The sequence below is a fragment of the Felis catus genome, chromosome B2, assembly GCF_018350175.1.
Source record: "Felis catus isolate Fca126 chromosome B2, F.catus_Fca126_mat1.0, whole genome shotgun sequence".
Classification (NCBI taxonomy): Eukaryota; Metazoa; Chordata; class Mammalia; order Carnivora; family Felidae; genus Felis; species Felis catus.
Window position 1 is genome coordinate 121,640,971 of NC_058372.1, and position 16,876 is coordinate 121,657,846.

The window sequence follows — 16,876 nt, forward strand, 5'->3', positions numbered from 1 at the left end:
TGTGGGCACGGAACGTTCCTTTATACGTCTGGCATCAGTACTGGGTAGCAGCGCTGCTTTTCATACAAGGTTTGCCTGCAAGATGCGGTTAAGAGGTACTGCTAGACTGTGGGCATGTAACCTTTCATTTGGGAAGCCAAGCCACTTCTATCTACTTCATGTGTGAGCAGAAAACATGTTAGAGAGGATAAAGGAGAGAGAGGGAAGCAGCTTTTTACCGTACTGTTTTATCACTGATACACCGATGGATAGATAAATAATACACCGACTTTTAATTTTCAGATGTCATGGAGAATTGAAATTTATATTAAAACAATAGTATCTAACTTCCAGCATAAAAGAAAAACGCTGTAACTTGCAGGGATCCAAGTCTTAGCTTGGTGGCAAGAAGCATTTCCAGCAGGTAGATACCGTGCCTCTTGAATTTATTTTCATATTAGGATTAATATTTAAGAGACTGGCCAGAAATTTACTCTTTTTTTTTTTAGCTTTATTGAGATATAATTGACAAAATTGTAAGACATTTAAAGTATACAACATGATGATTTGATATATGTATACATTGTGGAAGGATCACTGAGTCAATGGACATATCCATCACCTCACATGTTTATCTTTAACTTCTGCTCTCTTAGCAAATTTCAGTTCTACGGTACAATATTAGCCATGACACTTCCCATGTTACACATCAGATCCTCAGATATTGCTCATCTTACAGAAATTTACCAACGAGTGCCAATGCTCCATGGGAAGTTCTAGTTCTAGAAACAACAAAGCACTTCCTGTTTGCTTTCAGGTGGAATCTCCAACGGATAAAGCAGGAAACTTCTTCTGCTCCAACCACTGGGAAGGGGAGAGTCTGAACACTCAGCTGTTCACACAGGCATCGCCTGTGGTGGATGTGCCAGTAAGTACACGCCCACGTTATGAGATGTTGGTGCCTCGCAGAATTCTCCATGTGGCATGTGAGGCTCCTGTGGTTTTAGCACTATTTAATGCATTATATTTCTGAACATTCTCCATTACATGTTTATTTCCTTATGATTCCTCATGATCATTAATGTTGAATGCAGAAATTTTGTTTCTGTGTTGGAAATTCTTTTTCATCGCAGATTGTTTTCATTATTTATTTTCTTATGATTTGAGAGTCTTTGCCACTTAAAAAAATCCGTGGCATGAAAATATGTATTTCCGTGAAAACAGAATGTTAATCTTTGCATTTTCTTCTCCTTTGTTTATCTGTCTCCCAAATGTAGTATTTTCTCCTTGTTACGTAGTCTCCTGTTTGGTTTTTTGTTTGTTTTTTTTTTTTTTATTTAAATTTTTTTTTTTTCAGCATTTATTTATTTTTGGGACAGAGAGAGACAGAGCATGAACGGGGGAGGGGCAGAGAGAGAGGGAGACACAGAATCGGAAGCAGGCTCCAGGCTCTGAGCCATCAGCCCAGAGCCCGACGCGGGGCTCGAACTCACGGACTGCGAGATCGTGACCTGGCTGAAGTCGGACGCTTAACCGACTGCGCCACCCAGGCGCCCCTCCTGTTTGGTTTTGTGCAGCATCTAACATAATGCCCGTCAGCATCTATAGTAGATGCCCTTTATTGTTCCTATTATTGCATTACTTTGGTTGCCACCATTTTTTAAGATAAACTTTATTTTTTAGAGCAGTTTTGGGTTCATGGCAAAGTTGAGCAGAAGATAGAGATTTTCCACATACCCCTGTCCCCACACGTGCATAACCTTCTCCATTATCAACATTCTCCGCTAGAGTGGTACGTTTGTTACACTTGATGAACCAGCACTGCTGACCCTTTGTCTCCCAAAGTTCATAGTTTATATTAGGGTTTGCTGTTGGTGCTGTACATTCTGTGGGTTCGGACAAATTTATGCCATGTATCCACCATTATAGTTTCGTAGAGAGTAGCTTCACTGTCCTAAAATTTCTCTGTGGTCCACGTATTCATCCCTCCATCACTCCCCCACTCCCTCGCCAACCCCTGGAAGCCACTGATCTTTTTACTATCTCTATAGTCTTGCCTTTTCCAAGACTTCATATAGTTAAAATCAAACAGTGTGGAGCCTTTTCACATTGGCTTCTTTCATTTAGTAATATGCAGTTTCCTCCATGTCTTGTCGTGGCTTGAGAGCTCCTTTCTTTTTAGCACTTAGTTACCACTAAGTAATTTTTTTTTAAGTGTTAAACTTTTTAAAAATTTTTAAATAATGCACGGCTGTCCTTCATGGAGAATCAGAGCTAATAACAATTGATGATATTTATTCAGAATATACTAAGTGGTAGGTACTCTTCTAAACGTTTTAGATGCATTACTTCATTTAAGCCCCACAACAGCCCTGCAAGGTTGGTAACATTATCATTACCATTATACCAACTGGGAAACAGGCACGGGAAGGCTTAGTCCCTTACTTAAGACTACATAGCTAATAAGTGATGGTTCAGAGTTAGAACTCAGAAAGTCTAGTTCTAAATTGCATAGTTTAAAAAAAATTACTTGAAAAAAGAGCAGGTGCATGACTGGGGGAGGGGAAGAGAGAGGGGGAGAGAGGATCCAATGTAGGCCGCGCACTGCCAGGGAGGAGCCGAATGCAGGGGTAAAACTCACAAACTGTGAGATTGTGACCCGACCTGAAACCAAGAGTCAGACGCTTCACCGACTGAGCCACCCAGGCACCCCTAAACTCCACACTTTTAACCATCATACTATACTGCCATTAATTGATAACTCTAAAATATTTCCATACCAATGTATAAAATAAATAGCTCTCTAACTAGAGCTTAGTAGATCTTTCATTTTCAAAAGTATGGATTTACCGATTCCTTTAGCAGGTATTTTCTGAGTGCCCATCTCCCACCTAGAACTATATTAGGACCCAAAGCTTTTTGTTGTAGTGGTGTTTGCCATGATGGGATTAGGGTGAGTACTAGCTAAGGCCTTCTCGGAGCTCGGTGAGAAGAGAATTTCTGGCAGATCCCTGCCTTTGTTCCTGCTCATACGTATCACTTCATAATAATCTCCTGTCTATGGTGTCAGAATGTGTCGGCTCTCATATTCTCCACTCTCATTTAAATTTCAAATTGTTCTTTCCCCTCAGAATATTCTTACAAGTTCCGTTTTAATGACGCCAGTATCAGAAGACGAAGACAATGTTCTCAAAGCATTTACAGTACCTAAAAACAGGTCCCTGGCGAGTCCCTTGCAGGTAATTACTATTCCAACATTGGTGTCTTAAAAGCCATTCACTGAAACACTGTCATCTTGAGGGTTTTTTTTTTAAGACTTTAGATACAGATATAGATACAGCTTTTAAACAACTCTTGATGTCTAAAAATCTCCTAAAATTCCCTGTTGCCACTCATCTGAGACATACTAGAACATTTTATTAGAGCAGGTTTCCAAAGCATGATGAAGTGACACATTTCTTACTGTGACTGAGGGCAAGATCATGGGTTACATGTCTGTCAATATTTCTCTCTTCTCTCTTAAATAGTTTATACAAAGTTTATTGGTATAGTTTTCTTTTTATTTCCAACTTTTTATTTTTTACACTCAATTAGTAAGCCATCAAAACTCAGGCACTGTTCGAATTTTGAATGAAGTTTGAAATTAGCTGGTTGGAAAAGAATTACAATGTATTTGACTATCAGAATAAGAAAGTCAGCTGCCAATGTTGTGTGGCTAATCTGCAGTTGACCATCTGCTGCTGGGTTTTAATATCAAAAGAGATTTCCCTTGTAACTCTGAAGTACGTGTATGTTGATGAAATACAGCAAATTCCAGATTAATCCTGAGCCAAATGTAAATAAGAATGCAAATTTACTCCCCTAAATTATTTAAAGCGGTTCCCAACATTAAATAGCCCGATATCCAGCCACCTGCAGAGCTCACCTCCCCCACCACCCCTTTGAGCTACACCCAGAGAAACTTCATAAACCCTGGAGCGTAAAGAGAACCTGGAGTCTGAAGGGGAAAGTGCTGTTTGTACTAAGAGTTAAAGGCACTGAACTAGGTTGGCTTGCTTTGAGAACTTGCTCTCTTTTCTTTTCTTTTTTTTTCTTTTTCTTTTCTCTTTTAAGGGCTTCCCCATCATTGTGGTAGGCTTTCTCTCTGCAAATTGTGAGAATCTTAAAACTTCCCCATTTTAAGTATTTTTGATATCTGGCATTATAGTTTTTAACGAATGCAAATGTAGCTGGAAGGGCTATAGGCAGGCACATCTTGTTTCTTAATTCAATGAGGTTGCTTTCCTGTTGCTTCTCTCTGGTCCAGCTACTTTGGTGAGAGGTGATGGTTGACTGGAGTGTAGGACACAGAAGAGGGAAAGCCAGTGCCTGGGGTGGGGGATTCTGGAATGTTCTTGAGTTAGTCAGGGTTGGGTAGGCCACCTGTGGAAAGACTCAGAGTATCACCAAGAATTGGGACAGGAGGAAGAGAACGAATTCCACCAAGGCCGAAGGGAGACACAGAAAGCAGATTAGAAGCATGTCAAGGCAAGGGTCAGCTCCTTCAAAATTTTACCTTGCATTGATCCTGGCTCCAAAAAGGCCATGCTTTCTTTGTTTTTCTTTCCTTCTTCCTTTCCTAAAAACTTGGCCCTTGGTTTCCAGAACACAGAATTTGATTATTGCTGTTAGTACAGTAAGCTAGAGTAAACCTTACATATATTTTATAACCTAGTTTGGGATTCAACCTATGTAAGTTGTCTAATTTTTTACCTTAAGGTTTTTAGTGCTATTGCATTTCATAAAAATGATCAGTATGGAACTTTATTCTCAGCATATTTATATATTACTTAATGGAAATAGTAGTTATCTTTGAAACTCAAAATTAAGTAGTAGCCCTGTTTTATTAATCTATATTTTCTACCATAGAAAGGAGTCATATTTGGTACTCTACAGATTCTAATATCTGTACATTGGGATTAAGCCATTCACATACATCATGCTGTGAAGGCAATACTCGTCAATTCCATTAAATGGAGTAATTGAGATCCAAAAATTAATTTTAGAGTCAGTGCTTCTGTCTGTACTATAGGGCTTATTGATTTACACTGCTTAAATATATCTTACTATTCTGCTACAATAGATAACTAATTCATTTTAAGAAATCCTCATTAAATGAATTAATAGTACACACACACCACATATTTCCATTGTTTTGTGTCATGGAGATCTAGCTTCTTAGGTCATAGAAGTATGTGATTTCTAAAATGTTTTAAATTCTGTGATAAATATTGGAAAATTGATCAAGTGAATCTAAATATTTAAACTGATGCTGTTTATATTTCATATAATCCTGATTCAACAATATTTACATAGGTGTTTATGTGATTTGTTAATTTTGTTTAGAAGTTTTGCTTTATCATATATTTCCATTGGTAATTCGATTTGACCTAATCAGGCAGATTTCTCATTTCTCATGAAATTTCTCATACTCTCATGAACAGTATTATTGAACAGATGCATTTCTTACATGATCTGGCTATTCAACTTAAGAGTACTTAAGTAACCTATCACTTTTGTATTTCGTACTTAAATGTTGAATGGGATTTTAGCCATTCTAGATATTTTTATCATAGTGCTTTTAATTAAAACAACTAAATATAATTCATAAAATATTTTTAAATTTTGATACTTCTTTTTTTAAAATGTTTATTTATTTATTTATTTATTTAGAGAGTAGGGGAGGGGCAGAGAGAGAGAGAGAGAGAGAGAGAGAGAGAGAAAATCCCAAGCAGGCTCTGCGCTGTCAGCACAGAGCCCAACCTGGGGCTCAAACTCATGAACTATGAGATTATGACCTGAGCTGAAATCAGGAGTTGAACACTTAACTGACTGAGCCACCCAGGTGCCCCCAGATTTTGATACTTCTAAAATATAAAATACCTGCCACTTGTATAGGGCAGTTGGATTGTCTATCCATCCAATAGTCTAAATAACTTAGGTATAAGAACAGTTTATTGAAGACTAGTAATTCTGTGTTCTGTCATTTCAGTGTTAATCATCCCTGGCTTAATTATGACAATCACGCTTTAGAGCAATTACTATTTTTGAGGCCAATATACTGGAGCTGCACAATTCTAGCTTCTGATGTACATAGAAATGCACATGCTTATACATAAATATGTGTAAATTACATATAATATTTTAAAACTACAAATGCAAGAAGCTATGAATTGGCATTTTGTTTTGACAAATTTCAAACATACATAGAAGTATAGAAAATATTCTGTGATTTAGATTTAACAATTATTTACATTTTGCCATATTTACTTCATCTATTTTTATGAGGCATGTTAAAATTCCAGACAGTATGACATTTATTCACATATGCACTTCCAGATGTATCCCCAAAAATAAAGTTGTTTTCATATATAACTGTCATCACACATTGTTATTTATAATAATTCTTTAATATTCTAATTCTCAGTCTGTATTTAAGTTTCCCCATTAATTCAAAAAAGAATCCTTTTATTATCTGGTCAGATTGAAACAATTTCACATATTGCGTTTTTTAAAAATGTCTATTTATTCTGGGGGAGAGAGGGCAGAGAGAGAGAGGAAGAGAGAATCCCAAGCAGACTGCATGCTGTCAGCTCAGTCTTACAAACCGTGAGATCATGACCTGGCCAAAATCAAGACTTGGACACTTAATAACTGACCCCACCCAGGCGCCCCATTCACATTGCTTTTTGTCTCTTAGATCTCTTTTAATCTCAGACCAATGCTGTCCAATAGAACTTCTGCAGTGATTTAAATGCCCAGTATGCTCCTGTCCAATGTGATAGCCAGAATTTTCAGTTTTATTTAATTTATTCTGTTTTTACTTAATAGGCACATTTCCTTCCTCTTTTCCTGGAATTAACCATTTCCCCAAAGAGTTCTGATCCCTTCTGTGGGAAACGGTACATAGAGACCAAAATCAGGGTGCTAAATACATCCATGTGTTATGTGGGTTTTCTTTGAGAAATAATGAATTTTAGTAACTCAGAACTCTGAGTTACAGTTAAATTATAAGGCTTACGGAGAGGCTATATTGGCCATTATGCACAAATAATGTTCTATTTGTTTTTAAAATGATTTATGCTAATCTCTTTCCAAAAGGAATTTGTAGCAGCTGCACAATCTTATAATTGTTGGATGTCTTCTTCTTGTTTCAAAGGTGCTTTAATTTTAAATTGTAACAGCAAACAGGGATTCTTATAATAAAAATGTTCTGAGACATTTTTGATATTTGTGTCTTTCATGTAGCTCAAAATATGTTGAGATTTTCACATTGGGCCATTGTACCATTTTTCCTATGTTGTGTAGGGGTAGAGGATGGAGTCTAGAAAATTATCAGATTATCAAGTTTAGGGAAATAAAATCCAGCTTAGAAAACTTGCAGTTTGGGACAGGAAAGAGATTCATGGTGGAACACGATTCTGAAGTTACCCTGAGAGAGCCTGAGGCAGACGCACACATCCACACACACCCACACAAAGCTCCCTCTTCTGCAAGGAGAAAAGCGCTGCCTATTTTCTTCAGCATGCTTTCCATTTGCTTTCCATTTTGAAATAAATACATTATGCTAATAACCATTTCTTGAGGTAGACATTTCCATTGGCAGATTCGAAACTGTACTTAAGTTATAAGCCTACTGAACTTCTGTATTTTTCTCTTAAATTATAATTTCCTTTTATTCCTATTTAAGACCCGAGTGTAAAAGATGTATTCATATGCTCTCTTTACTCACTCACTTTCCTCTTTTTTGTAACCACAGAATGACAGCCTTAAATTTTAATTTCCTGGCTTGGCTTGTCATGGCCTTACTTTTGTAAAACAGTGAGTTTAATTTAAGTGAATTTCTTAAGCTATTATTATTTAAACACATTTGCACAACATCAAAGAATCTTAAAATATTATTGCAAGCAAACGAAACTCACTTTTTCAATTCCATGTGGTTTTGATTGCTCCTATCTTTATGTGAATTGTTAATGAAAAAACATTTTTAAATAGGGCAAACCCTTTTGGTATGATCAGCATTGCTGAAGAGCACAATAAACTAACACGCAGGCAAGAGAAATCTGGGTTCTACTCTAGAGTCCACCATTTTCAGATTGCATGATCTTAATTCATTAACCTCTTCAGGACAACATGTTCTCATCTATAAATTGAGAACTGTAGTATAGTATGTCCTCCTCTCATCATACAAGGCTGGTAGGAAGCAGAAATGGATATAATATTGGTTTCAAAATGGCAGCACAGTTGTCCATGTACATTGGTGGTATCTATTATTAGGCAAAAGCTGTGCGCAGTCTCTCAGAAAGGAGGCCTCATCTTTGGCCAAGTCTTCTTGCCCTGTGGTGTGCTATTTCCTCTAGCACGTTCTTTCTCATTCCTTGTTCCACTCTCACAGAAGTGTGTCAGTGGGTCACCCGAAGAGATAGCTGACTCAACTGATGCCTGAAATAAAGGTAGTCAGATCTCTGATGGAGATGAAACATCTGATTGATTGGTTTTCTCTATTTTTCTGCTACTTGTGTTGGCATGTCAACACACATGGAAACCGTCTGTCTACATGTGTCATCTGTCTTTCTGGGCATTTCTTAATGTAGTGTGCTGTTGTTGGCCTGCTTTCCTGGATACCCCTGGACTCATTTGGTTCTCCCTTTGGGCCACTTTTTTCCACCTCCCCCAGCAAGAATTCATGTAGCCGTTGGTAGTATTTCAGCGGCCTGCTTTCAATATATGTTATAAATTAAGCAAGTTTGCTGTGTACAGCTTTTGGATCGTAATAGGAAAGGCCGAATGAGGGAAGAAAATATATCAAGGTCAAATTCAGAGTGCCCTGCCCCAGACATTACAAGATGTAGATTTTTTGTTTGGTTCGCCTTGGCAAACGCTATGATACTGACTCTTCCATGGGACAGCAAAGATAGAATTGCTTTAGAGAAATTTGGCACTCGTCTTAATCTTAATAGTCTGAACTAATGTATCACTAAGGAAAGAACTATTTTCTCCAAAAATTGTGACACCCTAGGTTATGCGACATAAACTGTGTGTAAAGTCTGTAAACATGTAAGATGAAGAGACCCTCGGAGACATCTAGGACAAACTCCGGACTGGGGAAAAGTCTGTCCACATTAGCAATAGTTAACTTAGGCTTGGGTGGGCAGTAGAGGCACTGGTGGATAAGGTAACCTCCAATCACTGTCTGGACCTTTAATTCTCTAGTTTTTAAGGCTCTTTTCTATGACAAGTTGAAAATCCCGAAATTGGGGGCATTCCACTGTTTTGTGCAGACATAGGGAAGCAGTCGTGCATGAGAAAAGTTGGGTAGCCATAGACCTTGCCTTACATTTCTTCTCAGGTTTATCTCTGACTTTTAAGATACAGCAGCTTTCAAGATTTTTGCATTATCTCTTATAATTGATACATCTTTAGAAGATGCTCTTTGGGGAATGAATTCTGACTTTTAGAATTTTAGTCCAGAGTAAGCATTTTCTTCAGGTGAGTTAAATAGAATAATCAGATAATTTTTATCCTTATTCTTTAGGACACCATTCATATCTGTTTATTATTTAAAAACAGACCAAAAGAAAAATCCAATGCCATCTCACGAGTTGCTTTGGTTTTACAAAATCATTTTTTATGACTTATGCAAATTTTTTATTAGGTCTGCAAATTGTAAAACGCATACCTTGCCAAGGTTTTTGACATGAGCAGCTATTGTGTGAAGCTGCAATATAATATAATAATAACAGCAGTTGTTCAGCATGATAAAAAAAAAAAAACTATATTCCAAATGAAAATGTGAAGATAATCTAATTCTGACAGAACACCACCTGTGGACATGGTCTTGACTCATTTTATTTCTTCTGTTTTCCACAAAGGATCCCAGTATTTGTTTAAAGTGCCCTAGCAGGATATCCCCTTTAAAGCTTTGACAGTCTGTTTGCAGTTCACTTCTGCCCGGGAGCAATTAAAGGCACATTACAGGATAAACAAGGTGACTGTCAGGTGAGAGGAGGAGAATGTTCCTTAGGATTATTAATGTTGAAATGAATTAGGGTAGAGTGACAGGTCTGCATTCACGTAAGAATTCATGGACAGAAATCCTTAATTCTTATCAGTTCTTTAGCGTAAATGAAACTAAAATTTAGGAAGGAATAGAGAGGCACAAAGATAACAGATGACAGTATTAAAAAATATTCTTCTAGCACAAAGACATTTAATCCCTCTTTGTCAAAACTATTCTGTCTGCTTGAAAAGTTGGCCAATGGCCCCAGGGTTTCAAGGTAAAGAGAGAGAAGGAAATAGCAAAAGAGGAGGCCGCTGTCATTTCAGCTGTTGGACCTGAACACTTCTTTTCATACCTGAGTCCTTGACCTTCTGCTCTGCCTCAACTCTCACCCTAGAGGTCTGTGTCTGTTCTGACTGAATTTTTCTTCATTGTTGCAAGGAGTACTCACAGAGTGCAGAAAAGGAGCTGGCACACAATGACTACTGGGTCCTGGCATTTGTCCACGCTGGGAGGTTCAGGTCTTCCAAGGGGCTTGCCCTCCTGAGACTCTGAGCTCCAAGGCTCATATGCCCCCGGGATGGTCCATTTTCTGGAGTTCAGTGTGTTTCTTGGAAAAATCCATTCTTGGCTGAGGAAAAGTTGACTGTTTGAAAAGTTTCCTCAAAAGACTAATTAAAAATGTATGATTTTTAAAAAAATACTGATCTTGTGTTGAATATCTGGCCCTGGAGAAAGAGGCAAACATGAATAAAGTGGTGGGCCATGTGGGCCATCCAGTAAGAACACGGTCAAATTTCAAGTTGAGAATATATGAAACTGATAATACTCAGTATTCGGTTCTCCTGAACAGATTCTGGGAATCCTGCATTAACTTAAGTACTGTATGGCCAAGTATCAGAATTTGACTTTTACCAAGAGACATGGTATTGTATTCACACGAGATTGTTTTCACATAGTATTTTAAGATACTTGATTTACGCATTTCGAAAATTAAGTTTGCATTAATTGAAGCACCACTAAAGTAGAAGAATTCTTAACCAGAGGAAAATAGAAACGTTTGTCCTTTCTTCTCATTTTTTTCTCCAACCTCAACTTACATTCTCCTTTCCACTCCATTCATTCGCATGTGTTCTCTCAAAATATGTATTTTTGGGTTTTGTATGTATCTTTATGTAATTTGGATTTGCATATAAGATATTAGTATACGAAGATACTTCCTTCTGCTGTTTCTTGTTTTTTAATTTATTTTTTTACTTGAGGTGGGGGGTAGGGGCAGAGGGAGAGAGAGAATCCCAAGCAGGCTCCACGCTCAGTACGGGGCCCAACACAGAGCTTGATCTCACAACCCTGGGATCATGACCCGAGCTGAAATCAAGAGTTGGATGCTCAACCGACTGAGCCACCCAGGCGCCCCTTTACTCACCTGTTTTTTTCGATCCATGCACTTTGTTCTGTGTGCATCATCGGCTCTGAGCACTGCACAGTACTTCATGTAGACATCTGCCATATTTACCTGTTCACTCTTGAGTAGTGATATGTCACAGTGCTACAGGGACTCCAGATGTAAGCTCAGTAATTGAAACGGTAGCATCAGCTTTTTCCTTTTTTTAATTGGGTGTCATGTGTCCATTGGGTGTTTTCAGTGCTGCACCGAAAATTTAGCAAAAACACGTAGGCAGCCAACTCAACTGAAATATGAACTCTGTATGGGCAGATATACACTAGAGAAATATGTACCTTTAGTCCACTTGCTTGAACCTAGAGAAACATCATTTATTCAGAACTATTTCAAAGACCCTGGTGATTTTGTCTAGGAAAAGATTAAATGTGACCCAGTGGCAGAAGTCTGCTCCAAAAAAAAACACCTGTCATCTTTGTGATACACAGCTCCAGGAAAATATTATAATAATCCATCTTGCTATGTAGTATTTCAAGTTATGTGTTGAACCTCTGAGCCTTCAGAGCAAATATATGTAAACTTGGACAACTTTGCCTTGGTGGTGAGACAGCATGGCAGACTGGGCAGAAGCCGGGAAAGCCAGTTTGCGTCCTCTGAAAGCTCACAATTTAGAAACATGGCACCGTAAGCCTTATGTCACTGCAACTTTGTTCCAGCCACTAGGCTGGAAAACCCCATCACCAGACAAATACCACGTTCATTCAGAATTACTCCTGTTTGCTACAAAGTCTGATGACTTCGACTCCCCCTGCCCATCTAAATGCTTCTTCCTGCAATCCCAAGTCCACTGAGCCGCCCCCACTGTTTTCCACTGTGGAGGATGCTCATGGAAGCAGCATCTTACCCTCAGTAGGGACTTGCTTCATCACTTCTTAGCTGGGTGTCCTTGAGGATGTTGCCTAAATCCTCTCTTCCTTTAAAATTGGCCGGTGTGTAGAACAGGTGCACTGACTCCCACCTGTGCCCCAGGTATTTTGTGTAAGAATTAAATGAGATAAAACCTGTGAGACACTGGGCAGCATGGGTGGCACTTGCTAAATGTTGCACTTGACCCACTATATCTCTTTCTGTCTCGCGGTCCCTCCCACAAGCAACGTACAAATTGCAGCTTCCTGGTTCTTTTGTGCTCTCTCTCCACCCAGGTACACTCCTCCTTTCTCACTGGTCCATATAAATCCACCTTTTCTCGGGGCGCCTGGGTGACTCAGTCGGTTAAGCATCCGACTCTTGATCTGAGCTCAGGTCGTGATCTCACGGTTCCTGGGATCGAGCCCCACGTCGGGCTCTGCGCTGACAGCACGGAGCCTGCTTGGGATTCTCTCTTTCCCTCTCTCTCTGTCCCTCCCCAGCTGGCATTCTCTCGCTCGCTCGCTCAAAATAAATAAATAAGCTTTAAAACATGAATAAATGAATCTGCCTTTTCTTGCCATTTCCCAGACAATTCCTCGTGGTGCCACCCTCTCTTCACCTGGGCGGGGCACCACCAACGTCTTACCCTGCCCATTACTACTCCTCCTGTTCCACACCTGTTCACTCTGTCCCCTAAAGGACACTCTAGAGAGCAGAGAGGCCTTTCCTGTCTTCTTTTGTCCCATGGAAGAATCGCTCTTAGATGTCAATTCCAGGAATAGTTGTGCTTTGACTAAACCGCTGGTTTAGTTTTGAGCTCAGGGACCCCAGATCTTACATCTGCTTGAGTTTCTGTTTACCTCTGCATTGACGGCTGGACAGCTCAGAGACCAGCTTGAGGCTTACACCCAGCTGGTGCGCTGTACTTCATGACAAGTGTTTTACGTACAAATCTCACCCAGATCATCATGTTGTTTATTTTTTCCCCGTTTCCCTGTGACCCTGCCTTGCCCACTGTTTAAACCCTGTTATCTTATATTTATATTGTAATTATTCTAAATCCTTTTGGGAACTACGTAGAGCACAAATAGCACATATTTCAGTGGGAAGCAGTATGGAGGGAAGGCAAGAGCCAGGGCTGTGCAGAAGACAAACCTGGGTGCAGAGCCTCTCCACTCCTCACCCTCAGCGAGGCTTTGGAGGGTTATCTCCACCCTGGGTTTCCATTTCCTGCCTGACTGAAGACAGAACGTACCTCCCCCTCAGGGGGGTGGTGCTGTGTAAGTGAGATCATGACCCTGAAGTGCCAAACACTGGCTGCCTATTAGATACTAGTTCCATCCGTATCTTCCAGTGTGTCTATCCTGGTGAACAGATATTTCTAAATGAATTGATACTTAATTGGTACCTACAGAACAGATACCATGTTTAGTAGGTGTTAATTGATTCCAGCACCTCCAGGAGCTTCTTCACTCAGAGGACTGAAGCCCTCACCAGTTTGCTTCATGAGACACATTAGGTACCTGGGAGAATTATGCTCCTTTCTGTCTCCAGCGTTGTAAAATCACCCAATAGACAAAAGTGGGAAGTGTGTAGCCGTAGCTTATGGTATCGTTTGAAGTGGGGTTTTCTCTTAGCAATAAATGATTTCTGGCCCTTAATAGCACGTCCGAATGCTGGGGGGCAGAGGGTTAAGATTTTATCTGACAAAGGCTCCCTGGTAACTGCTCTTGCCATCCCGAGGTCAGAATTCTCTACGCTGGTTCTGCTGGGATCGGGGATCCTTTGCGGGCTCAGGTATGGGCTTCCTGTCTGACCTTGCCATTGCCCTCTTTCCCCCCCATTAGCCTTGTAGCGGTGCCTGGGAGACCGCATCCTGTGGAAAGACAGAAGATCAGATGACGGCTTCTGGTCAAGCTCGTAAATATGTGAATGCCTTCTCAACCCGGACTCTGGTCATGTGAGACGTTTCCAGACAAGCATTATGGTTTTCAGAACACTTCAAAAGTTGACTTGGGATGATATATCATTCCTTCACATGAAACTTTTCATGAATGGGAGAAGAACCTATTTTTGTTGTGGTACAACAGTTGAGAGCAGCACCAAGTGCATTTAGGTGGATGAAATCTTATGGGATTTCACCCAACTAAAAGGATTTTTTTTAATAAATAAATAAATAAATAAATAAATAACAGTCTTACCTAAATTATTAGGTAATGAATTGTAGTCAGTTGTTAATATCTTAATGCAGATTTTTTTAAACATAAAATGATTTATCTGTATTTTAGAGGATCCCACAGACCAGTATTTTTTTTCCTGTGATGGGGTTTTTGAAATTTTTACACAAAAAAAAAGGTACTCCAATATTTCACTTTTCTCAATCACTAAACACAATGCATTACTATAAATGTTGACTTAATACCATGGGATTATTAATCAAGATTGTAAATGCTCATTTATGGTTAATAACATTGGAGGTACATTTATTGTACTAAACCATTTTATGAGGTTTTTTTGTTGTTGTTGTCAGCTTGCTTTAAAAATTATTACTGTGTGAAATAGTTTTATAAAAAATTATATTTTTATTCAGTAATTTAATTTTGTAAATGCCAAATGAAAAATGTGTTTTGCTGCTATGGTCTTAGCCTGTAGACGTGCTGCTAGTATCAGAGGGGCAGTAGAGCTTTGGACGGAAAGAAAAGAAACCTGGTGTTAGGTAATTGACTATGCACTAGTATGTCAGACTTGTTAATTTTTTATATATATATATGTACTTTTTTTTCCTTTTGTAATACCTTGGAAAACTGGTTTGGGAGATTTTGCATTTGTTGATGTCATTGTTTTTTTTTTTTTTTTTTTGGTTTTTTTTTTATTTTTGGTTATTGTTGGTTTAGAAGAACTCGCATTGCACTTCTTTACTTCTTTTTTGGGAGATCTGTGTTGTTGATGTTCTGTGTTTTGTTTTGAGTTCAGCCTAACTGTTCTTTAATTCAGGGGTTATGTGTTTGATCAGCGTCCCCCATGGTTTCCAAGTGTAAGGTCTCAGAACTGCCGCACAGAACCTGTGTTCGCAGCTGGGGTCGAGAGCCTGGGGTCTATAGCCAGTTGCTGCCTTAAGAACATTTGGTGCAAGATGGCCGGCACTGAACTTTGATATGACAGTGTACTTACTGCCTTGTAGAGAAATAAAGCTGTGCCCTTATTTTAATTACTTCTGGCTTCTCTCTTGTGATTGTGGACGATAGTTATACTTTTAAGGAAATGGAGTGAACCCGAAGCACTTTCTTAGGTTAATAATTTGTGCACCATCTGAACCTCATGTGAAGAAGCCAAGAAAGAAGAACAAGAAAACCAAGTTCAGTAGTTTAGAAAATCATCACGTGCAGAGCGACAGCTGGGAGGAATCTTGCAGAATGTATTAGTCAGGGTTCCAGCAGCATGTGCACTGGGATAATGAGGACTGATACCACAGATGTGGGTGGGGATAGGAGGACCACGGGGTTGGTGCATGCACCTGGGTGGGTAGAGGCCTGAAGGACACTGTCACCTGGAGAGGGGCAGTCACGGAAAGCAGGAGCCCTAGAGAAGAGTCATGACCTTTGAAGACCTCACAGGGAGAGTGCCGAGGGCAATGCTTGACTTTACTTCCATCCTTCCATCTCTGTCAAGGGTCCTCGTCCACAGAACCAACCAGAAGCTAGAAGGCAAGGGAGCACTTGGATGTAAGGTCAGTCAGCCTCTGAGGACAGAGCCCGAGAACATTGACCTGCTGGGGCAAGGGTAGGGCATTCCAGCCGAGTCACCCATTCGTTTCACCTCCCTGTGTTACAGATGAACCTCTGCTGGCCTCCCTCTCTGCTCACCCTTCTTTTTCCTGTGCTACAATAGCCCTCTCACCTGGACGTCTTACAATTTCCTCTAGTCACTCTTGTCCAACTTAGACTTTGCATTCTCACCTGCACGATGCACTTGGTGTTCTAGAGCCAAGGATTTATTATCCCAATACCAGTCTTTAGGACTATTTAGGGAAAAAAAGATAGAGTAAAAAGACTGTTTAGTATTCTCCAATTGTCTTTTTTTTTAATGTTTATTTTTTGGGAAGGCGCCTGGGTGGCTAAGTCAGTGGAACGTCGGACTTCGGCTCAGGTCATGAGCTTGTGGTCCATGAGTTCAAGTCCTGCATCAGGCTCTGTGCTGCTTCAGATTCTGGGGAGCCTGCTTCAGATTCTGTATTTCTCTCTTTCTCTGCCCCTCCCCCATTCGTGCGCGCGCGCGCACTCTCTTTCTCGAAAACGAATAAACATTTAAAAAACATTTTTTAATTTAAAAAATTAAAAAAATAAATATTTTTGAGAGAAAGGGCATGCAAGCGGGGGAGGGGCAGAGAGCGAGGGACAGAGGAGCCAAAGTGGGCTCTGCACTGACAGCAGCAAGCGGGACGCGGGGCTCGAACTCAAGAACACGAAATCCTGACCTGACTTGAAATCAGGTGCTTAGGCTTAACTGACTGAGCCAGCCAGGCGCCCCCTTTGTTTTTCCGAGAGGTA

At 39.8% G+C, this 16,876-nt stretch overlaps 1 protein-coding gene across 3 annotated transcripts in view; it reads left to right on the forward strand.

Moving 5' to 3' along the window:
• MYB (MYB proto-oncogene, transcription factor) overlaps nucleotides 1-15,540 on the forward strand; it is a 34,732-nt gene extending 19,192 nt beyond the window's left edge. For all 3 annotated transcript variants that reach the window (XM_023254420.2, XM_023254422.2, XM_045058088.1), the window contains 3 exons: nucleotides 797-907; nucleotides 3,111-3,218; nucleotides 14,177-15,540. In XM_023254420.2, coding sequence (XP_023110188.1) covers nucleotides 797-907; nucleotides 3,111-3,218; nucleotides 14,177-14,293 — 336 coding nt within the window. In that variant the 3' untranslated portion in view covers nucleotides 14,294-15,540. The remainder of the gene's footprint in view (nucleotides 1-796; nucleotides 908-3,110; nucleotides 3,219-14,176) is intronic.
• Nucleotides 15,541-16,876: the final 1,336 nt, after the last annotated feature.